The 23458-nt window shown below is 33.6% G+C and overlaps 9 protein-coding genes across 9 annotated transcripts; 3 read left to right on the top strand and 6 right to left on the bottom strand.

Annotated features, from left to right (window-relative positions):
- Positions 1-161: 161 nt before the first annotated feature.
- Positions 162-4138, bottom strand: BX664DRAFT_333167 (uncharacterized protein). The gene is made up of 7 exons (XM_051545469.1): positions 3314-4138; positions 2804-3258; positions 2577-2729; positions 2399-2494; positions 1325-2332; positions 945-1259; positions 162-852 (listed from the first exon to the last, which is right to left on the bottom strand). Exons 1-7 carry the CDS (start codon positions 4017-4019, stop codon positions 256-258), a joined length of 3330 nt encoding a protein of 1109 aa, XP_051400346.1. The 5' UTR covers positions 4020-4138; the 3' UTR covers positions 162-255.
- Positions 4139-5915: 1777 nt separating this feature from the next.
- On the bottom strand, positions 5916-6502 carry BX664DRAFT_280519 (vacuolar transporter chaperone 1). Its single transcript, XM_051541485.1, has 2 exons — positions 6126-6502; positions 5916-6031 (listed from the first exon to the last, which is right to left on the bottom strand). Exons 1-2 carry the CDS (start codon positions 6472-6474, stop codon positions 6003-6005), a joined length of 378 nt encoding a protein of 125 aa, XP_051400345.1. The 5' UTR covers positions 6475-6502; the 3' UTR covers positions 5916-6002.
- Positions 6503-6669: 167 nt separating this feature from the next.
- On the top strand, positions 6670-7512 carry BX664DRAFT_385981 (Gemin6). Its single transcript, XM_051549293.1, has 3 exons — positions 6670-6981; positions 7059-7183; positions 7252-7512. The coding sequence occupies exons 1-3, from the start codon at positions 6822-6824 to the stop codon at positions 7426-7428; spliced, it is 462 nt and encodes a 153-aa protein (XP_051400344.1). The 5' UTR covers positions 6670-6821; the 3' UTR covers positions 7429-7512.
- Positions 7513-7657: 145 nt separating this feature from the next.
- BX664DRAFT_297276 (uncharacterized protein) lies at positions 7658-8366 on the bottom strand. Its single transcript, XM_051542235.1, has 2 exons — positions 8200-8366; positions 7658-8135 (listed from the first exon to the last, which is right to left on the bottom strand). Exons 1-2 carry the CDS (start codon positions 8233-8235, stop codon positions 7770-7772), a joined length of 402 nt encoding a protein of 133 aa, XP_051400343.1. The 5' UTR covers positions 8236-8366; the 3' UTR covers positions 7658-7769.
- A 3238-nt stretch (positions 8367-11604) lies between these two features.
- On the top strand, positions 11605-12102 carry BX664DRAFT_238119 (iron transporter biosynthesis regulating transcription factor; the record flags this gene model as incomplete). The annotated part of the gene is made up of 2 exons (XM_051540195.1): positions 11605-11770; positions 11846-12102. Coding segments are annotated over 2 exons (423 nt in total), but the record flags the coding sequence as incomplete, so codon positions are not given.
- Positions 12103-13139: 1037 nt separating this feature from the next.
- BX664DRAFT_333157 (armadillo-type protein) lies at positions 13140-15415 on the bottom strand. The gene is made up of 6 exons (XM_051545468.1): positions 15365-15415; positions 15070-15296; positions 14811-14999; positions 14604-14735; positions 14335-14523; positions 13140-14262 (listed from the first exon to the last, which is right to left on the bottom strand). Exons 2-6 carry the CDS (start codon positions 15271-15273, stop codon positions 13387-13389), a joined length of 1590 nt encoding a protein of 529 aa, XP_051400341.1. The 5' UTR covers positions 15274-15296; positions 15365-15415; the 3' UTR covers positions 13140-13386.
- Positions 15416-15638: 223 nt separating this feature from the next.
- BX664DRAFT_297267 (uncharacterized protein) lies at positions 15639-16203 on the top strand. Its single transcript, XM_051542234.1, has 2 exons — positions 15639-15739; positions 15826-16203. Exons 1-2 carry the CDS (start codon positions 15692-15694, stop codon positions 15988-15990), a joined length of 213 nt encoding a protein of 70 aa, XP_051400340.1. The 5' UTR covers positions 15639-15691; the 3' UTR covers positions 15991-16203.
- A 60-nt stretch (positions 16204-16263) lies between these two features.
- On the bottom strand, positions 16264-17288 carry BX664DRAFT_297266 (RlpA-like double-psi beta-barrel-protein domain-containing protein-containing protein; the record flags this gene model as incomplete). Its single annotated transcript, XM_051542233.1, has 4 exons — positions 16264-16541; positions 16726-16834; positions 16943-17036; positions 17140-17288. 4 exons carry the CDS (start codon positions 17286-17288, stop codon positions 16414-16416), a joined length of 480 nt encoding a protein of 159 aa, XP_051400339.1. The 3' UTR covers positions 16264-16413.
- A 1058-nt stretch (positions 17289-18346) lies between these two features.
- Positions 18347-20999, bottom strand: BX664DRAFT_135254 (uncharacterized protein). Its single transcript, XM_051539828.1, has 7 exons — positions 20881-20999; positions 20729-20775; positions 20611-20618; positions 20236-20542; positions 19898-20153; positions 18938-19815; positions 18347-18817 (listed from the first exon to the last, which is right to left on the bottom strand). The coding sequence occupies exons 1-7, from the start codon at positions 20976-20978 to the stop codon at positions 18621-18623; spliced, it is 1791 nt and encodes a 596-aa protein (XP_051400338.1). The 5' UTR covers positions 20979-20999; the 3' UTR covers positions 18347-18620.
- Positions 21000-23458: the final 2459 nt, after the last annotated feature.

Here is a 23458-nt window from a genome sequence, read left to right as displayed (position 1 = left end):
ATTGTTTAAAATGAGTGTATCATCATCCTTACCAATATATATATATAATATAATCCAAAGAACCAAGTCAAATCAAGTAAAATAGAGGAGATCATATAAAATAAAATAAAATGATAATAGTGAGTATCTATTCAAAAAAAAAAAAAAAAAAAAAAACTTACGCCGAAGCTGTTGTCAGACGTCGTAATAACGGAGCCGCCGCCTCACACCACATGGCGTGGACTTTGTTCAGTATATTGTAAAAAGAAAAACCAATCACAAAAAATCTTGTCCAATGATTTGACCGTAGCACCGGAGAGCAATGCATGTTGATGATAGAGTGTCTCGTCCAAAAGAGTTTTTACATTGTTTATAAGATTCACAATTTGGGTTCATACAATTTGATGTGCCATTATTTGTTAAAATCTTGCCATTTTTCTTCTTTCTCGGGTGAACTATTCTACCATAACAGAAAGGACAGATCATTGAAGTACGATGTTCATTCGTAACAAGGACAACACCGTGCTGACTACAAAGACGTCTATGCCATTTGCCACCATACTTGAGATGACCTTTGATGCGCGATCCTACCCCAGTCCCGGCGTCTCCAATAGCTCGAATTAAAATATTCTTGCCTGCTAACGTTTGTCGTTCTCGTTTGATCATCTCCTTTAACGTGTACTTCTTTCTCCACTGCATTAATCGTTGTTGGCGTCTGATCCACTTTGAACCGTAAAATTTTCGCAGAATTGAGCCTTGATCACGTATTTTGTCATATCTTTGAATCAAATCGACAGCATCTTTTGCCTTGTACATCGTATTTTCACCCACTATTTTCTCCGCAATTGTAGCTTCTTTACCAGCGTCTGTGCTCTACATCACATCCACAAAAAAAAAAAAAAAATCATCGTCAGTGGCTCTTTTTTTTTTTTTTTTTTTTTTTTTTAAATGAGGGATGATTTTACCTTTTTTTTCCGTTCAAGCTTTTTCCGGAAGTGATATCGTCCAGTTTTCCATTCAATGTCCTTTGCCGTCATGGTGGTTGGTCTTTGTAGCTTGACAAATTTGCCGTTTTGTATGGAATCCAATTGCTCCACCGTATGTCCTACAGTAGTTGCTAAAGTAGCTACACCATAGTCTGTCCCTGTAATGATGCAGTTTTTGATATCGAAATCCAATGTCACATGTTTCGGGCTTTCTTCCATTCTTGATGTTGGCGTAATTTTTGAAGGTGGAGGAGGAGATGTTTTTTTCGTCTTTGGCCGTTGCTTTCTACGATTCTTTTTTGTTTAAATTAAATCAAGTCAGTAAAGCCCAGAATATAACTATATCGAGATCAAATTACCTTTTCCAACTGATAGCGTATTTTCCGATTCACTGCCAATTCATCTTGAATTCTATGCACTGCTTGAGTGGCCGCCTGTTTCTGTCGTTTCAATTCCTTTTCTTTGCCTACATCTTCGAAAAGCTTGCTAGTAAAAACATTGTCGATATTCTCGGTTTCTTTCGCCTGCGCTTTTTCCTCCCGCATCACCTTGCGATGATCATCTAGCTGCTTGGTAAAAGATCGCTTCAGTTTCGCAGCATTCACTTGGTCCTTTTCCAACTTGTTGATATTATTGGTGATCGTATCGAGAGTATGGACCGTCTGGAATTCGTTCGATATAATATCCTCGGAAAACTTGAGCCGTTGTTGATATAATGATTGTTGTCGTGGTTTCTTTGTAATCCCAATCAAGGAGGTGTCGTTAGCAGGGGTAATATCCATGCGATACACAAATTCGAGGCCATTCTTCTTGCAAATGGAGTCCACGACGTTCAAATCAAACAGACAATCAAAGACATCTCGTTTTTTGTGACGTGACAACGCAATGCTTGTGATTCCTTTCTTGGCCATGTCAAGTGTTTTTCCAAAAAGTTCATATAAAGATGGTGCATCAAGAGACAAAGAGTAAATAGACGCCTGTGATACGATTGGAGAATAGCGCATGCAAAATTGTTGGTAGCCACAAAGACGCAACACCTCGTTGCCAAAGATGATCATGTTCAGTCTAAAATACTTTGGCTTGTCATCACCAACAATGAAAAGCTTGAGATAACGGTAGACGGTTTGCCTGGCACGAATTTCCTTGTCTAATAAATCCAATCTCTTGGCATGGTCTTTCAACAGTGTTGCATCAAGAGTGCTTGCTTTTTCTGATAAGAGCATATGTACAAGGATGCCTCCCAAAGATCCAATTCTGCGAGCAGAGACGTCATTATTGATTGATGGTAGCTGCAAGTCGTCCAATTCATATCCAGTAGTATCAAGATCATCATGTACGGCAAGGACATCTAAATCATCATTCAATTCCTAAAGAAAAGAAAAAATCAGATCATCGCATCAACGCATTTCCAACATGCCACACAAAGTACTTACCAAGTTGTCATCATCTTGCTTTTTCTGATCTTCATCGGTGGTGTCCTTTTTTATTTTTTCTTGTTCCAATTTGATACGATCAGCCTTCAGCGCATCCTAAGGGAAAAAATAAATATCAAGTTTAATGTTGATAAAAAAAAAAAAAAAGACGTAGGCATACAACTACGACTTACCTAACGCCTCGTAAATATGTGATTCGATTTTCATAAGCACAACGTTGTTCATCGGTTAATTGGTCGCCCATCTTCTTCAACTTCCACTCTTGTCGACGCATAGCATTTCGAGTATGGTTCCAGCGTCCTTTCGCGTCCTTCAATGGGTCTTCTTTGGCCTATACAGAGAAAAAATATATTAATATCAAATTTATCCTAATTGTATTGATTGTCAAATATGACGTTGGTATACCTGCTTGACATTCGATGATTTCAAAGCTACAGCCTTTTTCTTCATATCCTGGTGTCTTTGCTCTCTTGTAGGTGCCAACCAAAGTCTTAACAGCAAGCGAACGAGATATCGAAGCATCTTGAAATATGATTGTCCATCCCAAATGTTCTTCATAGACGTTTCCAATTTGTTGTTGTATATAGCTCGAAGATTAGTGACAAGTGCATCAGGAGCAGGGTGATGCCATTCAATATCCAAATCTACCCAAACCGGATGTTTTTCTTTTGTTGATGCGAGAGTATGGCCAAAATGCGAAGAATACAAATATTGTAAATGTTGTAAGCCAAATAGATCACTTGGCATTTCCTTGTTTCTTGGAGGAGGGAGAGTATTGAAGTTGCCGTTGTTCAGTATAGTTCCATTTCTATGAGCATGTTCTGGTACAAGATCCGAAGATTTGATATGATCAGGATTATCTATATAAAAAAGTGTCAGTTACTGCCAACTTTTTTTTTTCATTTTTTGACATACCATTGCCAAAGGATACTGTGGCATACTTCAGAATTGTTGCCTGCAAAAGCGCCGCCATATCTTCAGAGCACATTGTTACAGCAATTCTTGCATATTCTACTGTCTTCAAAATATTTTCCAGCATGCCCTTTGAATCTTTGATGTTCTGCTTGACGAGCGTGAGAAACGATTTGTGGAGTGAACGTATCTCTTCCTTTGTTTTCTGTGTAGATGATGACGGTTGTTGTGTAGATGATGATGGTTGTTGTGTAGATGATGATGATGGTTGAGTAGATGATGATGATGGTTGAGTAGATGATGATGGTTGTGTAGATGATGACGGTTGTTGTGTAGATGATGATGGTTGTTGTGAAGATGATGATTTGGACGATGTAACATTAGATATAATACTTTCAAATGATTGTTCCACTGTCTCTTTCCATGTGTCCAGGAAGGAAATTGTACGATGAAACTTGCCAGAGAATGTTCCAGTCGGTTTCCTACAACTGTCGTCGATGTTTTGTAACAAGCCTCTTGGCAGACGTTTTTTGTTGAGTAGGTCAGATTTCACTTCGGTGTAATTGGAACGACGCGTGACTTCAGAGGTGATGTATCGTTTTATCTCGTCCACGAGAGCTTGTTTGGCTTCTACTGCATTGGATATTGTTAACAAAGGCTTTTTTACTGATGAATCTTCATCAAACTGGTTGGTACGTTTGTGACCCATTAGAGATCAGGATGATTTGAATAAAAAAGGAAGTTATAACAATAAGAATGGAATAGAAGAGAAGAGAAAATAAGGATGGAAGAGAAGAGAAGAGAAAATAAGAATGGAAGAGAAGAGAAGAGAAAGAAAAAGGGAAAGATAGGGGAAACGGTATTTTGAGTTTCAGAAATTTGTGACGGACTTTGTAGGTGCACACAAATTGCATGAATATAGTGCGCTTTACCCTTTTTTTTTTTTTTTTTTTTTTTTTACAGGAAGTGATTATGTAGCACAGACACAGTATCAATGACCTGACATGCAAAGTCATGATATCCATTTCGAGCAGAGTAATCAAACAAAAAAGATAAGCAGTAAAGATTATTTTGATCATCTTTATACAACGACAAAACAAAAGTGAACATCAAGACAAGAGAAACTAAAAAAGACGACTTTCATTTTGATTGCGACAATCCTATCTCTATTGGTACGACATTTCATTGCCTTTATTCTGTCATCATTTTTCTAATCTCACGACATTCTATTTCAATATCCGCGACATGATTTATTTTTTAAACGACATCTTATAGTGAAAACAGTGTATATGGGGTTTTCAAGTAGCGAGTGGTTGAAAAGGAGGATGAGTCAATGAGTGTGATTTCCCATTAGTTTTTTTTGAATTGATGTTTTTTTTGATCTCCCAACTTTTTTTATATCGTTATCACATGATACTTTTTTTTTTTTTTTTCTGTAAGAAATGGCGGAGAGGAATAGATAATTTGCCCAAAAGTAATTATGGTTTGCAGGTGATAAAGATGAAAGAAATAAAAAAGATCAAGGAAGGGTATTTTATAGAAAAAAGTAAATTTTTTGCTGAGGATGCTAAGAATAAAAGGGGAGTATCCTTTTTCTCAGTCATTGGAGATGATGATTGTTTCTTCTATGATATGTTGATCCTTTTTCATGGGATGCTAAGAATAAAAGGAGAGTGTGAATTCTTTCTTTTTCTTTTTTTTTTTTTTTTTATCAGTCATTGGATAATGATTATTTTTCATTTATTATAGGAAAAAAAGTGATGAGAAATAATTCAAAAAAAAGAACAGGTTTTGCTGTTGAGAACGATTAAAGTATTGATTTAGCTATGATCATTAAGAAAACTATAATAAAGAATAAGAAAGTTCTTTTAATCAACAATCATCCATTTCCGTAATATAAAAAAAAGGAACAAATATATTCAAATCTCAATGCAATCAAAACTCTAATCGCATTTCACATTCAGTAATTTTCATTTTTCATTTATTATAAAAAAAAAAAAAGGTAGGCTAGCTAAATCGACTTCTGTCAAACAAATATCTTTCTTTATTATATAAAGATCAACTTGATAAAACCAAGCCAAGATCTTTATATAATAAAGTATATAAAGATATTCTAAAGAAGAAGGCCATGCCTCTTTACATTTCAAAAAATTGAATAATAAAAATAAAAGTGCAAAAGGAGTTACCCAATTGCCTATATTATCCTTACTCATGAATTTGAGGCAAAGTTTTATACTCAGATTGCAAACTTATCCATTCTTATTTAATTTATTAATTTCATTTATCAAATTGTGGTTTTTGATTTCCTTTTCTTTTTTTTTTTTTGATTTCTATATAATATAATAAAAATATATGGATTTAAAACTTTATTGATTTGGAATAATAATAATAAAAAAAAAAAACAAGATAATGAAATGAAAAAGATGATCTGATTCATCTTTTTTTATAGGAGGAGTTGTGTGTTTGATAAATGTAATATGGGACGATGAAATAAAAAAAAAGAAAAATACTATACAAACTAACTAATGGACGGGTTTGCTAAGAGTGAGAGAAAACAGAGATATATGAGAATATGGTAAAACAAAAACAGAAAAAAAAAAAAAGAAAAGAAAAAAGAAAAAAGAAAAAAAGAAGTAAACATGGGTTCAATATTGATTTTAGAATATAAAAGGTATGACAAAAAGGATGAAATTCAAACTTTTCCTTGATCACCAAGACGTACTAAAATAAATAAAATAATAAAAATAATAATAAAAAAAAAAAAGAATCAATACACTTATACAATATATATATTTATATATATCTAGTTACTTACACCAAAAGTTGGTAATAACAGCTGCTAACATGAAGATACAAAGAACAGTAGGACCCACACGATCATCATAAGGTGCATTTTCCCGGTTACGGATCTTGGTAGCACGCCAATGGAAAGTATATAAAGCATATAACATGACACCCATAGCAATGATGGTGAATAATACAGCAGATAACCGACCAATACGATCACCAAAATTCAAGAGTCCCATGGCTAAACCACCCAATACAACTGTAAAATTCAACCACGATAAAAAAGTACGTTCATTGGCGAAAAATACCTTAGGTTCAATACGAACAGGTAAAGCAATTCGTTTGTTAGTTGTAGATTCGAGTTGATTACTTGACATTTTAGAAAACGATATATATAAAAAAAAAAAATGAGAGAGAAAAAGAAACAAAGAAGAAAAATAAAAAAAAACACCGAAGAGCATGTTTTCAAAATTAATTATGATTGGTGGAGGACATTCAATTCAATCGTTCACATCTTTTTTTCCTTTTTGACTGATTCAACCTTTTTTTTGCTCTTTCTCTTTTTTATATATATTTCTTGACTTGCATAATTCAAGTGCAAGTAAACCATTTTTGGTATATGTGAACTGTGTTTTTCTCTTTTTCTTTTACTTTCACAAACTCATTCTCTCTCTCTCTAGCTCCCTCTCTCTCTCTCTCTCTATATATATATATCTCTTGTTGAATGGAAATACCCATTGGATGTTGGACAGTCGTGACTTTGAAGTCTGGAACAACGCGTCAAGGATATTTTTATACTGTGGATCCTGAATCAAAGTCTATGATTCTTTATAATCAAGGTACTGCCATTGTTGTCTTGGGTCATTCTATTCAATACTATCAATGTAAAGTTTGCTTTTTGTAAAAATATTACCAGGTGATAATTCGTGTATTAACATCTTTATTTTTGTATTCTCGATAGTTGATAAAGAAAAAACGATGAAACTTGAAGAATTGGAGACTGCTTTACATTGTCATCAAAATCATGTGCCAACCGATCAACAATTAGAAGAAAGAAAACGTGGTTTGATTGATTATATGAAGAAGGTAACGGAAAAAAAAAACGGATGATGATGACATGATTCTCATTGTTTTATTATTATTATTATTATTAGCATCATATTCCAATCACGCATTCAGCAGATGACCCTGTGATTCAGGTCTTGGGATGTGCACGTGTCCAACCACCTTATGTATCTACCAGTATTACCGGCGACAATATTATTCTACGGAAACGCGTACGCGACCTTGTTACTCAGTATGATCAAACTAACATTAAGAATATGGAATGAACTAGTTTGAATTGAACAATAACAACAACAACAACAACAATATAGTGATAGATTACTCTTCTTTGACTATAGATTTATCTCCTTCTTTCTTTTTTTTTTTTTTTTTTTTTTGGTCCCCTTCTGTTTATCCTGCTCTTTTCCCCTAGTTGTAGTATAGAAATATATTTATCCCTTCATCGTTCACTCCTTTTTTTTTTTTATTGACATTACCTCCAATTTGTATATTTTTAAAATTATCATTGTTTTATATATAATAAAAAGTCTATCGAAAAATGATTACAATATAGATGTAGATATATATAGAGAGAGAGAGAGAAGTGAAGAGGCGGGGTTATGACTAATCAATTTCTATTATGCAGCATGACTAATAAATGAGCAGCATCTTCATCTTCAATAGGAAAAGTAGTAGTGGTAGGTATGGATTTTGGTGACGTACTTCGTTTTGCTGACAAAGGACATTGAGATAGTAAGAATGAATAAAGGATGGGATAAGATGCGCGACGTCGATGATATGATCGTTTGTTAATGGAGGAAGTAGATGAAGTAGGATAATAACGATGTCGTCCTTTTTGTTGTTGTGGATAATATTTTTCTTTATCTCTTTTTGATAATAAGTTTGTTTCCAATGTATTCAAGTCATATTTTTCGTATCCATATTCTCTTTTGAAATTGGCCAGGGCAAGCCGTGCTTTTAATCGATAAATCATCTATAAATTTATGAATGAGAAATTCATGCTATGAATCATCATATACTTTTTTTTTTTTTTTTACCTCGGTAACATTCTCTTTTCCATAAACATGGGTCATCTTTTATCAGAATAAATAATCGTCACTGGATAAAACTTATTAGTAATAATAATCAAAAAAAAGTGATAGTAATGAAGAAGGTAATAACAGTAATGATCAAAATGAAAAAAAAAGAAAAAAAAAAGGGAAGAGTGAGAGAAAATGAAAAAAAAGCGTGATCTTTTTATAGGCATAATTGAGTCAAAGAAAGAGAAAGAAATAAAAAGGGGGGGGGAGAAATGAAAGAACTATTGTCCAAATTCGGCAAGTGGAAATGAAGCCCAAAGAAGAAAAAAAAAAGTAATAATAACAGAAATAGGGGGGGAGAGAGAATATATAAACAAAACGTCTCATCATTATGCTATAAAAAGCTATATTTCTTTCAAATACTTCTTTTCTTTTAACTATCTGGTTATTTGCTCCTCATTATTAATACTAGTTTTTTACTAAATTAACCCCTTTCTCTATATATTATCATCGTCATCGTCATGTTCAGTATCATCCCCCTCCTTCCGATTTATAACGAAAAAAAAAAAAAGTCCTATGACTTTTGGGAAATAGTTCTGTTCACAAAACGGCTCGATCCATTTTTATTAGTTATCTCCTTTTCATCATCATCCCTTTCTTTTTTTCTTTTATTCTCTCTTTTTCTCTTGTTTGATGATCATCCTAACAAGCAATCGTGTAGAGTAACAATGAAAAAGTAAAAAAAAAAAAAGAATGCGCACAGACAAAGAATATAAAAAAGAAGAAACGAAACGCCCATACACAATCCTCCCCTCGAGACTACCCCATGTGATCACAAGTAAAACTTTATGCTAAGAAAGCCAACATTGTCAAAAAAGTAATAATCGGTTGTTTTTTTTTTATTCGTAAAATAAGTATGTATGTACAAAATATATATATAAACTAAACATATGATCACTCCGGCTGTTGGATCGTATTGTTGTATGCTATAAAACTTGGTCTATGGGTATTCATATAGGGTGGTTCCTCTTGGTAAAATTCGCATTCCATCTTATAAAGTGAGTCTTCCAAAGCATCTATAAAAGAAAAGTAATGAGATATTATACATTTGTATTTCAATAATCGTTACCTTCATGTGGAGAAGAAATGCCATAAATGGAGTCCTTTTCAAAAAGAGAAGTCATGGAGTCGCCATAAATGTTGGATTGTTTGCAACTGTGTATAATCATTTGTTCCATATCTATTACAAAAAAAAAAAAAAAAAAAAAAAAAAAAAAAAAAAGAAAGACAAAACATTAATCATTAGCGATAATTGATTCTTCTACATCTACTATCAAAAGAGAGGAACATCATCAATCATTCTCCCTACTCGTTTTCACTTGCCTGGTTCATTGATTGTTACCACTTGTTTCATTCTATCCAAAGTCTTGGTGATCACCCTTTTTCCCATAAATAATAATATAAAATAAAAAATAATGGTCAATCCATTATCCTTTTTTTTTTTTTTTTTGATGTGTGCATATATGTGAAAAAATTAGTATTACTTACGAGGAAGGTACACCAGCCTTTTTAGCAGCCAAAAGAACGTCATAATAAGAACGTTTGGATGTAAACGTTCTTAATTCATTGTTTTCTACTATTTGTTTCATCACCTTATCAATCAGTTGAATATTTTCGTCCACCAAATCATCCAATACTTCTTTGTGTTTTTCAGGTAACTTGTCGTCCAGACTTGAGCGTAGTTTATTGATCCCTATTTGCAATACACCTTCTCGATGAGCTTCTGTTCGTCTGTTACGATTGTTAACATCTTGGTTGGACCTCCGGATAACTGATGATGGTGTTGACCTGATGGTTTCACTACTGTTGTTCATATTATTGTCGAAGTTAGCATTACGAGGTATAAGAATGTGACACCACGGTAATGGCCAGCGATGTCGTCGTCTTTCTTTCTTGCTCTGTTGCGTATCACAATAAAGAAACTCTCTTCGCTTTCTTTGTTGTTCAATATATTCATCATCGTTTGGAGTACGCCGTGATCTTGAGGTATGCATGGTATAAAGTAAATAAAAGTAATCGAAAAAAAAAAGAAAGAATTGGAATAAGCTCTTTTGGGTGGCTAGGGAAATTAGATTTCCGCAAAGTCAACGTTGCATACAATTTCTAGTTGATCGCCCCCTTTTCTTTTTGCCTTTCATTTTTTTTTTTTTTATTTCAAGTGCATTTTTATGTTGCGATTAAATGGATATAACAATAATACACTGGATATCATAGGATCAACAGAATGGATGTCCAATATGTCAACGACTGGGCAAGTAAGAAAACACAATTGGACCAGTAATCACCTTTTTTGAATGATGATTTTTGTTGGATTAATATTTCTTTTTTTATCGAGATGACTCTTTTTTATGGTTAGTTATAATAGTTACTTCAACAAGAGAAAGTATCAATCAATCATTTACGATCTATGTTATCTATCGTCTATGATGATTCAAAATCACAGTGATGGTAAGGATGATGATCTATGATCTGATATTAGATTTGATTCAATTGATTGATTTTTTTTTCCTTTTTATAAAGAAGAAAGAATGTTGGGACTCGCTTTCTAGAAATCTAGTTTGACCTTTAATCATCATGGTTATATTGAATTTTATGATCCTCCATCATCAAAGAAATCCCCTTTTCTTCAATAAAAAAAAGTCATCATCGTGATGATCATAAGACATATTGAAGCATGAAATGATCAACGATCAATGTCAAATATCACCAATCAAAATGCTATAAAATAAAAAAATAATAAATAAAAAAGTAAAAAATGCCCAGTGCGCATTATTATTCCTAGAAGAGAAACATCGGCTTTGATCGGATACGATGAGTTTTAGTTACCAAGATGATCCTCCGATTCTTTTTTTTTTTTTTCTCTCACGCACTGCTCTAACAGAATATGAACCCAGGTTTCCTTTTTTATCTTTATAGTAAAAAAGATTCTGTACTGATTGAAATAAAACAAACAAAAAAAAAAAGAAAGATAATAGAAGCACTCATTACAAAAATATAAATTTTTTTTTATTATCAGGATCTATTCACTTTATAAATAAACTAAAAAAAAGAGTAAAATCAAATGCTTGAAAAGAGATGAGCAATGATACAATTCTAAAAGCTGTGGATGGTTCCGAGTCACTAAGAGTTTGATTGGACTCCGCCTTATCTGATCAACCATTTGATTTTCTTCATTTTCTAATTATTTTTTTCTTCTTCTTCTTCTTCTTTTTTTTTTTTATTTCTCTTTTCTTTCATCTATTATAATACGAAAATATGGTTCATCCTAATACCAATTCTAGTACTTCTACTATTCTGAAACGGAGAAGATCATCAACATCCTTATCAGCATCTCCTTCTTCCTCTCATGTTATTTCCTCCATCTCTTGTAGTCACTGCGGAACAGATACAACTCCTTTATGGCGAAGAGCTCCCAATGGTGATACTATTTGCAATGCTTGTGGATTATATTTGAAAACAAAACATACTATGCGACCTTTATCTTCAATATCGACAATTCACCCCACGAAACAAAAAGTGGAAAGTGCATGTAAAGATACTGGCGATGATCAAGAAGTTTGTTCTACCAATGAACAAAAGCAAACTGGTGGAAGTTGTGGTGGAGCTGGACAATGTAATGGGCTTGGTGGATCTGCTGCTTGTGCTGGATGCCCAACTTTTAACAACCAACATCTTCGAAAACAAGAACAACAAACAGAACTCATGGTTTGCTCCAACTGTCGAGTATCAATGACTCCTCTATGGCGAAGAGATGATCAAGGCAACACCATCTGCAATGCTTGTGGTCTCTATTACAAACTTCACAAGGTACATCGTCCTGTCAGTATGAAACGAAATGTCATCAAGAGGCGGAAACGGGTTATTTTATTGGAAAACCAGCAACAGAAATCATCATTACAAGAAATGGGTCATAACAATGCAACGTCTCCTCCATTAACAACTATCAAGAAGAATTGTGAACAACAGGATTCCATCCATAATAACAATAACAATAAATCGATTCCTGCCATTGAAGATTGTGTTAATCCTGCTCGATTCCCTATACGTCAACAACAAGCCCATCAATTCATACCCAACCGTCCTTCATTATTTGAAAGAAACACTCAACATATCCCTTTACATCATCATTTACCATCTTTTCCTATGGATTCCCCACTCGATTCTTCTTCTCGGATCTCTTTACCACCTATTCAATCGTTATCTACTCCTCCATCTCCTCCGTTATCTATTTCATCCTTATTATCGACATCGTCATCTTCAGCCGCAGCATCATCACCGTCATCTACTTCACATACATTATCTGGTTTGATTCAACGTTTGGATCATTTGAACAAAAAGATTACCTCTGGACAACAATGTCATCATTCTCAACATCATTTGCCTCCATTCATTACTCAATTAGACCAACTTATTAGTGTAGCAGAATCAACCCTTCTTTCTTCTCATAAAAATTAGAACACTTTTTTTTTTTTTATTATTATTATTTCTTATTATTATCTTTGTATGTTATCAATAAATAAATATTGGTGTTTGAATTAGTGCCTGTTATATATTATATGAATGTATAATCTTCATGTAGATCTACAAATATGAGATAGTGATACATCAATCAACATTCTCATCAACACCATACAAATAGAACATCATCTTCATTTTTATTGTCATGTCACGATTGGAATGGTTTAGTATGGTCAAAAAAATCGACGTTTTATTATTATTATTATTATTATTATTATTTTTGTCTCTTGTCAATGGACGATCAAGATTGATGATGATCAGTATCAACCCATCATCATATATCACCCGTTATCGTTAACCTCCTCATCATTTATAATCCATCACTTATCCCTAATACCCAAAAAAAAAAAAAAAAAAAAAAGGACAAGCATCAATCAGAATAGTGGTTGTGTGTATATTTTTATTTAAAAAAAATATGAAATATATAAAGTGGATACAATTGGGAGGAGAAAGGAAAGGGAAAGGGAATAGACAAAAAAATAAAAAAAAAAGGGGGGGAAGAAAGGGGAACAGTATAGATAGTGTTGGGGAAGATCATGCAAAAGTAATAATGAAATAGTTGAAGGAAAGGGAAGGGGCAAATAAAACTATAAAAGGATGGTGGTAGAGAAGATAAACACAAAGAGACTAGAAATTGAAACCACCTTGAGGAGCATCGACTTGTTGTTGGAAAGCAAATTGACCATTGACAGTATCAGGGACCATATCGGTATCATGTTCATCTTCATCATCTTCGCTATAGTACTTATCAATGATGGCATAGGCTTTCTTGTAGATTTCTGCATTTTCATGGGATTGTAAACTGTGAATATGATCGACGCCACCCATTTCCTCGATCATCAATGCATAAGGATTGAGACCATCTTGAGTATGAATCTTTTCCATTTCACCAGCACGCAATATATTATCCAATCCATCCAATGCCACCAAAGTGATTTTGTTATCGTTTTGAGTCAAAATGTCACATAGAGGTTGAATGCATCCTTCAGCAACCAAAAATCGGATTTGTTCAGGTTTAGCCAATCCACCAGATGTTGCGTTACAAATAGCCCAGCATGCTTCTTTCTTGGTTTTGAATTCACCACGACTCAAGATATGTACCAAAGGAGCCACCAATCCACCATCCAACACTGCTTGAATTTGTGCTGTATTGCCGGCCGTAATATTGGAAATAGTCCAGCATGCCTCCTTGCGAATACTTTCTTTGGGACTGGACAATAAATTGAATAAAGACATCACCGCACCACAGTTGATGATCGTTTGTGTTTGTGCATCATCTCCAGTAACAATATTTCCCACTGATCGTAAAGCTGGTGTTTGCACTGAAGTAGAATGATGACTCAATAATTCAACCAAACGACTGCATACAGAGGATTCCACCACGGCTTGAATACGTTCATTGGCTCCGTCAGATAAATATGAAATGGCCCAACAAGTATCGATCAATACTTCTTCGTCAGATGATTGAATCAATTGTGCCAAAACAGTCAATGCAGGAGCAATCTATATATATACATTAATAAAACAAGTTTAATATTCATTCATCCCATTATATATATATATATATATATTTACCAATTGCCAATTGGGTTGAGGATTCTTGCCACGACAAAAGTTGGAAAGTGTCCAAGTAGCATTACGTAACATAGAAATCTTGTTGTCTTCATGGAAAATAGAAAGTAATGGAGGAAGAGCACCAGTTTCAAGAACATAATCACGACAACGAGGACTATCACCAGCAATATTACCCAAAGCCCATACAGCCTATAATGACAAAATAATAAAAAGTATAAATAAATATAACTTCCCCCTTTTTTTTTCTCATTGTATTGAATAAACTTTACTTGTTCCTTCACATCAGCAACAGGACTACTTAATAATTCAATAAAGTAGGGCACAGCACCACCTTCAATGACAATTTGAGTTTGTTGAGAAGATCCAGAAGCAATATTGGTCAAGGCCCAGGCAGCTTCAAACTATAATAATAGAACAAAAAAGAAAAAAAAAATAAGATAATAAATCATTTATTTATTTTTTTATTTATTTATTACCTGAAGCGAAGTTTGAGGAGAACGAAGGAATTCCACAAATCGAGGAACTACACCACTAGCAATAACTTGTTCAATAGGAGGATTGACTTCACGAGATAATAATTTTCGGAAATGCGCAGTAGCTTGTAATTGAGCTTCAGCATCATTGGAGTAAATGGATTGAACCATATCAGGAAGCATTTCGTCCAACTAGTTTGAATAAAACATTGTATTAGTTTGTTTGTTTTTAGATTATTTTTTTTTTATTATTATTTATTACATGACTATCCAAAGTAGTTACATCCAATTCATCATCAGAGTCTTGAGTCAAGTTGGAAATATTAAAGTTTCGTCGTTTAGCTAAATTCTCAGCTTTTTTTTGTTTCCTGATTTCCACTTGAGCGGTTTCACGTCGTCTTCGTACTTCTTCAGGTTTGAATTGATTGCGTGCTTTAAAGGCGTTACGACGAGGATCAGCTTCCATGGTTAAGTTTTTTCGATTTTATCCTTTATAAACAAAAAAAAAAAAGTTAAAGAGCGAATAATAAAAAAAAAAAAAAGGGAAGAACTCTTACCTTTTTCCAAGTCCAAAATTATAAAAAAAGTATAAGTAAAAAAGAAAAAAAAAAAAGAAAGAAAGAAAGCAATAGAAAGAAAAAAAATTTTGCCTGCCTTATTGTTTTGCAGAGAGAAGAGACACAGAAAAAAATTAACTGCGGTAATTGAATTTGTGCCTTCAAAAGTGCAATGAATTCGGAAGGTAAAAAAAAAAAAAACACTGTCCCCCTCCCTTTTTTTTCAATTTTCGAGAGCCTAGTTTGTTTTTTTTTTGTTTGTTTTTTTTTCCCTCTTCATTTTTTTTCATTACCTTTTTTTTTTTTTTGAAGAAATACATCATCGATATGGCTGGTCATTACGTTATTGCTGGAAAGAAAATCCCTAACCATATTGTAAATAAGATAGAAAAATAAAAAGATGAAATTTACAAGTATAGATGACTTGAACTCTTTTTTTTTTATTTATTTATTATATATAGCTCTCCATGGGATTCATTGGTGCTTATGCTGGTGCCTATGCTCTCTATGCCTTGAAGCCTAAACCTGCTCAACCTGCTACTCCTCCTATTCAAGCTAGCTCCTCTGACGAAGAAGCTTTCATCAAGGAATTCTTGGCTAAGGCTGAAGCTGAAGAAAGCAAGTAAATAACCAACCATTTATTTTTTTTTTCAACCATATCGACACATCGACTTCCCTCCATCACCCTATTAGATACAACAATGAAAAAAAGGACTAGATATGGAATACACAATACGAAAGCCAACAAATCATTAAAATTTTTACTATAGTTATGTTTTGATTTTTATTCTTTTGTATTTGGAAAACTAAAATAAAGAAATCCTTTTTTTTTTAATGTACTCTTTTTTGATGAATATAGAATATGAATGTTTTAAATAAAACATCATTTTTTTATTGCTGTTTATATTGGAGAAAGAGGCTAACTGATGTAAGATATACGCGTATGTTTGATTGTGTATGTAGGGAATTATATACTTGAACAACAGTGAACGAAGAAAAAAAAAAAGAAGAAGAAGGGAAAAAAGAAAAAGAAGAGTAGGATGATAAAATTAGGACAATGCCAATTTAATGGTACTAGGACAAGGAACTACTTTCCAAGTAATATCAAGGACACCTGCCTCCAATCCATCAGGATTTAATTTTTTAAATGCTCCTGGTGTCAAATCAATAGCGGTTCCTAAAAAAAAAAAAAAAAAAAAAATCGAAAAAAAGGTCATTCATATTTTTGCATATTCAAACATATATATCTGTCGAAACATGTCCATATTTAGTAAGGGAGAAGGGAGAAAGAGAGAAAGGAGACAGATAGGGAAGGGCAAAAAAGAAAATGATGGATTGATTAAGGAGAACGAATGGCTTACCTATTTTACATCCTGCGCACTTGTCTACAATTTTGACGACGATGGAACGTTCGTTATCAACATTAGTAATCCTCATACATTCATAACAATACTCAAAATGTTTCATTGCCTATTGAATCAAGAAAATAAAAAAAAAAAAACAATCTATTAGCATCATCTACCTATTATAGATGAATCATCATACGAATCATCCATCATATAATTTTAATTAGTTTACCATAGCACCAATCATATCCGACACATGAGCAGAAAAAGAAGGAAGACCTTTACGGCCATAACAGGCAGCATTACTAAGATCTTTGCCGCTATACCTACAATTGGGATGAAAGTCCATCATAAAAGAAAAAAATTATCGTCATCATTAGAAAGATATGATATGACAACAACAAAAAAAAAAAAAAAAAAAAAAATTACCATGTGCCACGATTGCGTCTTGTCAATGCAGAATTTTGATTTTCACCACCAAACTTCATCATCGTAGCAGTACCTCTTTTCTCCATACTGGCATTGGTATAAGACAATAACGCGAAAAAGCATACAATGGTAAAATAAAAATATTTCATGATGAATAAAGAAAATAAACTAATATTATATATAAAAAAAATGAGTGGAAAGGGCTTTGATATTATATAAAAAAGAGGAGAGGGAATACAGGAAGAAAAAGTGAAAAAGGAAGAAAAGAAAGAGAGGAAAAAAAAAAAGATAGAAAATAAGAAACACTAAGTATATACATATATATATAGATATATATATGTATGCCAGGCTTTAAGGAGAGAACGAGAGAGAGAGGGAAAGTCTGATTATTAGGTATTGAGATGATGATGTAGAATAGGAGAAGAAAAATGACGATGATTAGTGAATGATGAACTAAGATCACAAAGTCTTCCTTTTTTTAAAAAATAACAATGATAATAATAATAATAAATTTATCATCATCATTCTTATAGTAAAATCTATATGTATATGTTACATACTTTTAAATAAGTCAAGTAAAAACACAGATAACTAATAAAAAGAGAGAACAATATAGGAACGCAATTGGATGATGGAAACATGAAACGAGAACTTGCCTTTTTATAACATGTATTAAGGAGACATCAAATTACATCACTATCATCATCATCATCATCAATGTATGGAAAGAAATGAATAGGAATAGCTTGATGATATAAAGGAAGATGGGTGTTTTCTTTTTTCATTAATAGATGATCATTCTTTAACTTTTTGTACTCTATCTTTCCACCACCCCTTTCCATATCTATCATTCCTGCTCATCGATAAATCATCATCATTTATACATTTTATTATTCATATCATCACTAAATAAGAAAATAAGCTTTTTTTTAATGAATTTAAATGATGTATGGAAGAAGTATTGTTTTCTATTAAAAAAAATCAATTCGTTCTTTCTTATATCATATATATATATATATATATATATATGTAGCCATTACCGATTTGATGAGAAATATATAGCTTAATGACAAGGATAAATTTCAAAACATTGAATTGTATAAGAAGAAAAAAAAATTCCTTTAGGGGAAAATCAGAGGAGAGAGGGACGGGGAAAGGGAGGGTTCAAAGGATGTACAGATGATTACCAAACAAAGTAAAACCAATCACCGCTTTCTCCTTATGTCTGTTTGTTGCCATGAGATCGAAAAACGTAATACCAATTATTATAATGAAGAAAAAAAAATATATATAAACAAGAAGGGGGGAAGTTTATTAGTATGTGTAAAGAATATAACATAAAGAAAAAGAGAGGTAATAAAGAATTATGGTAATAATGATCAAAATGGGAATGATAATTCAAAAAAAAAAAAAATTGAGTAATAATAATAATAATAATAATAAATAATAATAATAAAAGAGATAATCTATGATATACATTTCTATAGTCGTTTCCTTCCATTGAGATAAGTAGATCCACTTGGTTCCAGAATGCCCAGTTCATCACATTTTCCCAAAGCCAGATGGATTCGACTTGCCATTCGAAATTCGAAATCATACTTGGTACAAGACAGAGCCAGCTGCCACATTTCTCGACTTTTCTTTTGATTGCCTATTCCCCATTGGGTCACACCTACCTCTATATGATTTGTGACAAGAAAAGTGAGTATATGATATGAAATAGACCTACGTAGTTTTTTTTTTTTTTTTTTTTTTTTTTTTTTTTTTTTTTTTTTTTTTTTTTTTTTTTTTTTTTTACCCCAATAGACAAATGGAAGCAACCATTCTTCAGTTTCCAAAAGATGTTTCCTTTTCAAGACCCAATCCAGATCAACAACACATTCACTACATCTTGATAATGCATTCAGTACAGAAGCTTTCAACAGTAGCAAAGTAGTATAGCGAATCATCAGGGTCACTCGATCATCATCGTTGTCATCATGATTGTAGTCCTCCAAATCATCAAGTTGAAGAATACCCATTGAATGTTTCATTTTAATCAATTGACATGTTTCTTGAATCATCACCAAGCAGCGTTGTAAATAGGTTTCTTCCATGGATGCAAATGCGTTCAACAAAAGTAGTAATTCAAGACCAGGAAGGCTACTATCAAGATCACGATAATCACTACATTGATATCTTTCCACTTTGACTTGCACAAAATTGTCCAATAAACTCTTTCGATGATGTTGTTGATGGCTAAGTACCGGTACTTCGTCAAAGCAATCCATGGCTTCTTGTCTTTGACCCAACATTTCATGACATGCACCTACAAAGTATTGACAAAAGGCCGGGGACCAATCACGAGCACAACATAATTGTTCAAAGTAAGCTGCTGATGTATCCCAATCCAGTTGCATCGCATGATTCAGTCCAACTTCGTATGCAACTGTATGTTTCATTGCCACTTCTGCCCATGCTCCTCGTCTTGTTGATGCTGTTGCCATCGTGAATGATTGAGTCGATAGTCCAACATTTCTAGCCACTCGAGATATACGTGCTGCGTAATAAAGGAAAAAACATGATTTGGGATGTGATTTTTGCGCTTCCACTAGGCACTCAATAGTTGGTTGAATCGAATCTTGGGCATATAGAGAAGGTACCAAACTTGATAATAATGAATAATAACTTAGAAGTCTATGTGTTTCAATATAAAATAAAATAAATATAATAATCAATTGCTTCCTTTTTTTTTTTTTTTTTTTTTTTGGTAACTTACACTAAGGATGCAAAAGTAGATCGAGTTCCCTTTCCAGTCATTGCCGATTTTAGCAAAGAAAAACCTAAAGATTTATCCGTTTTCCAAGTTAATCCAGAGAATATTTTGACAATCTTTGTAGGTAAGGATGAAAGCAAGAGATGTAAAGTGCCAACACCAAATTGTACAGCTGAGATAGTATCACAATCCATCCAATCATTTACTTGCTCACCCATGCGTTGATATTCATTCCAGACCAAAGTATAACTTGAACAAGCTATCATCATGATTAAAAAAAAAAAAGAAGTCAATTTCTCTATCCTTCCTTTTTATATTTATTTATTTCTTCATATATTTACCTTTTCGAAGATTCAATCCACACTTTAGATAACCTGTCATGTTTTCTTGAGTCAACTGAAGAAGTCCCATTAACAAACAACTTTCTGCCTTAATCACATGAGCACGAAGTATTCCATTTGGCATGAATGTCTTGATATGGCATCGATCATCATCAGCCTTGGTGCTGGCCATTAATGAGGAGAATTGTGAAGAGAATGCGTCTTCAAATGATGGCTTTTCTTCAGAGAGTTCCGCTTGTGTAGTTGCGATCGTAAAAGAGTCAGATAATGATTTCATAGCCGCCTCTACATCATTTTCATTATAAGTCTATAGAATACAAATATCATAATGTAAATATTTTCTTCTTTTTTTGGTCAATTGTTGTTGTACGTTACCATCATAGCTTTTGTAATATAGATGTCCCAACCAAATAAAAGAAAATGAGTAAATAAAAAAAAAAGGCGAAGTTAGTGAACTGATGAATCATGTTGTAAAATAGTTTTTGATATTTACCTTTCAGGAATAACATGGATCCCATACCAAGAGCATATAATGGTTCGCTATAAAAACAATATATATATCACAATAAAGAGTTTGTCAGTATAATTGATTTCTTTATCTCTTTGTTTTCCGAGATAAATAAAAGAATCTCTATATCAATTTACCTATCAGCCTTCGATTTGAATATCGACATTGCCTTTGTAAATTTGTTGCCAAATAGATAAACCATACCTTGTCTTACAGGTTTATCTAAATCATACATAAATATAAATATATATATATATATAAAGAGGTTAATTTGTCCATTCATTCTATTATTATTAATGTTTTCTGTTTCTTTTTTTTTTTTTTTTTTATTTACCAGCTTCTTCTTGTTGCCTTGCATCTAAAAGGTTGGGCATAATACAATCTTCACAGGTATTCATGGTGGTTGTCGCAGTAGAAGTAGTAGTCTTGGTAGCAGTAGAGGAGGGGACTACTTCCGTAGGAGGTGTACCAGGTGTACTTGATGCAATTGATAAAGGAGTAGGAGAATCCACAAAGGAAGGACTTTGCTGATCCAAAGAGGTGGGTATTGATGATGATGAATTTCTTTTGTTTGATACCAAAGATGATCGTTTTGAGGCTGTAACAGCGGCAGCAGCTGCAATAGGTGAGGAAGGATTTTGAATGATAGGCATTGATTGAGAACCGGTGGTAGGAATAACATTGGCTTCAATAATCGCAGACATTGGTGCAACGAGGGATGGATGATTTTCTGTATGGGTGTCATGATTGATGTTCACTTGCATTACTGGCACTTGTCGTCCTGAGATATTGTCGGTAGTTCTGACCTTCAACGCTTCATCCAAAATACTCTTTTCCTTGTTGATGTCGTTGCTGCAGTTGTTCTGGTGATTATTGTTGTTGTTTCTATCATTGTTGTCATTATTATCGTTCATATCAGAGCTGGTCATCTTGTGTGTCACTTTATCTGATGAAAGATCATTTGTCATAATAGGGTGGTCCATTATAACACTTTCTGGTTGTATCTCATCTTCTTTTGTTGCAGGCTGATTCCTTGTTGCACTTTCTCCAGTACTATCATTGTCAATTTGTTGTGGGTCATCACTGTCGTCGGATGGGAATAAGTAGGGGTCAGGTATTTCAGTTGATTCAAAGCTACAACTATCAGAGTCGTCCAATTCATTTTCGTCTGAGATATCCTTCTTATCGTTGTCGGAAACATTGTCGATATTTGTTGCTGAATTAGGAGTGATATAGTTATCAATGGGACTGTCCGGAATATGACCTTTTGTAGAATCATTTGTTGCTGTCAATACTTCAAGTGGACCAGGTGTTGGTGAGCAAGGTATTACGTTGGAGGTCAAAAGTTCTTCTTCAGATATAGCAGGAATTCCATAAGGTGATGCCAAAGGTGAATGAGAAGGAAGAGGGTGTTGAGTTTCTGAAGTAGGTGAGAAGTGATGATTTTCACCAGGAGCCACTGTATCATACGAACTATTTGAGATAGAAGAATTGCGTGACATTTTTGAAGAGACGGAGAATCGTCCAGTGAGTGATGGTGAATGATTTGAATCCATGGATAAGCGACTGTTCATGGTACGTTGAGATGATGACTGTCGTCGACGATCTGTAGGAAGTGGTGGTAAAGGTTCATTTGGTGGAGGAGAGGCAGATGTTCCACTGGCTAGGATTTCTAAAGCTTGAATATGTTGATCAAATTGTTCTCCATGAAGTTCATTGTATTGTCGATGAGAGAATGATACTCGTTGTTGTGTTGCTTCCATCTTGTTCACCATAACATCATCCAATAAATCGTCGTCTTCCAAGTCCTTTCCAGCATCTTGTAAAGAGTTCAGGATGTAAAACATACTGTGGTTTGTGGTGTTTCCTAAGGTGTTATTATTGTTGGTACTGCTAATTGGCGCATCATCCTCGTGTTGTTGCTCCTGTAAATCATTTTGTGTCCTTGTTTGAAGACTTGATTGAAGAGACGAGGTAGTATCTTGATGTTCGGTAGGGAATTGCGGTGAAGATTGAAATTTGATATCAATTGAAGAATCACATATATTATTGGTGTTGTTGCTCTGTTCACTACGTATACTCATATGACTGTCGACAAAATCCACAAATTCTTCAGTGCTTGAATCATCCGTAATATCATGCTGATATGAATCCACAGGTTCTTGTACTCCAATATCAACGTTTGATGCATTGCTAGGTTTGGATGTAAGAGATGCTATACTGTGGCGACCAAATGACATGAAGCTACGACGTTCCAGAGGTGATTTCGGTTTATCTATAGTTCAAAAGTAATCAATGAGTGGATTTAATTTCTCTCTGATTCCTTTTTTTTTTTTTTTTTTTTTTTTTTTTTTACCATCTGTAATAGCATGTTGTTCAATATCAATAGGTGAAGGAGCAGATGATGATGATTTGGAAGATCGAGAGAAGATAGAAGACTTAGATTTTGATTTTCGTTCCTTCTTTTCCTTTTCCTTGAGAAGTTTAAGTTCCTTTCTTTGCTGTTCTTTAAGTTGCTTTTCCAATTTTTCTTGTTCCTTGCGTTCTTTTTTTTCTATCTTTTCCCTTTCCTTGCGTTGCTTTCGTTCATTTTCTTTCTGTGCTTGTTTATCGTTTGTAGGGTCATAAGGTTTTGTCAAACTACCGAGAGTTGCCAAGCGTTCTGATTTACGTTCCTTTTTCTTTGGTTCATATGATTTCGTTAAGCTTCCTAAA

Source organism: Halteromyces radiatus, assembly GCF_025201355.1.
Source record: "Halteromyces radiatus strain CBS 162.75 chromosome Unknown BX664scaffold_4, whole genome shotgun sequence".
In the NCBI taxonomy this organism is placed as follows: domain Eukaryota; kingdom Fungi; phylum Mucoromycota; class Mucoromycetes; order Mucorales; family Cunninghamellaceae; genus Halteromyces; species Halteromyces radiatus.
Note: the sequence above shows the minus strand (reverse complement) of the source record. Positions and strands in the feature narration are given on the sequence as shown.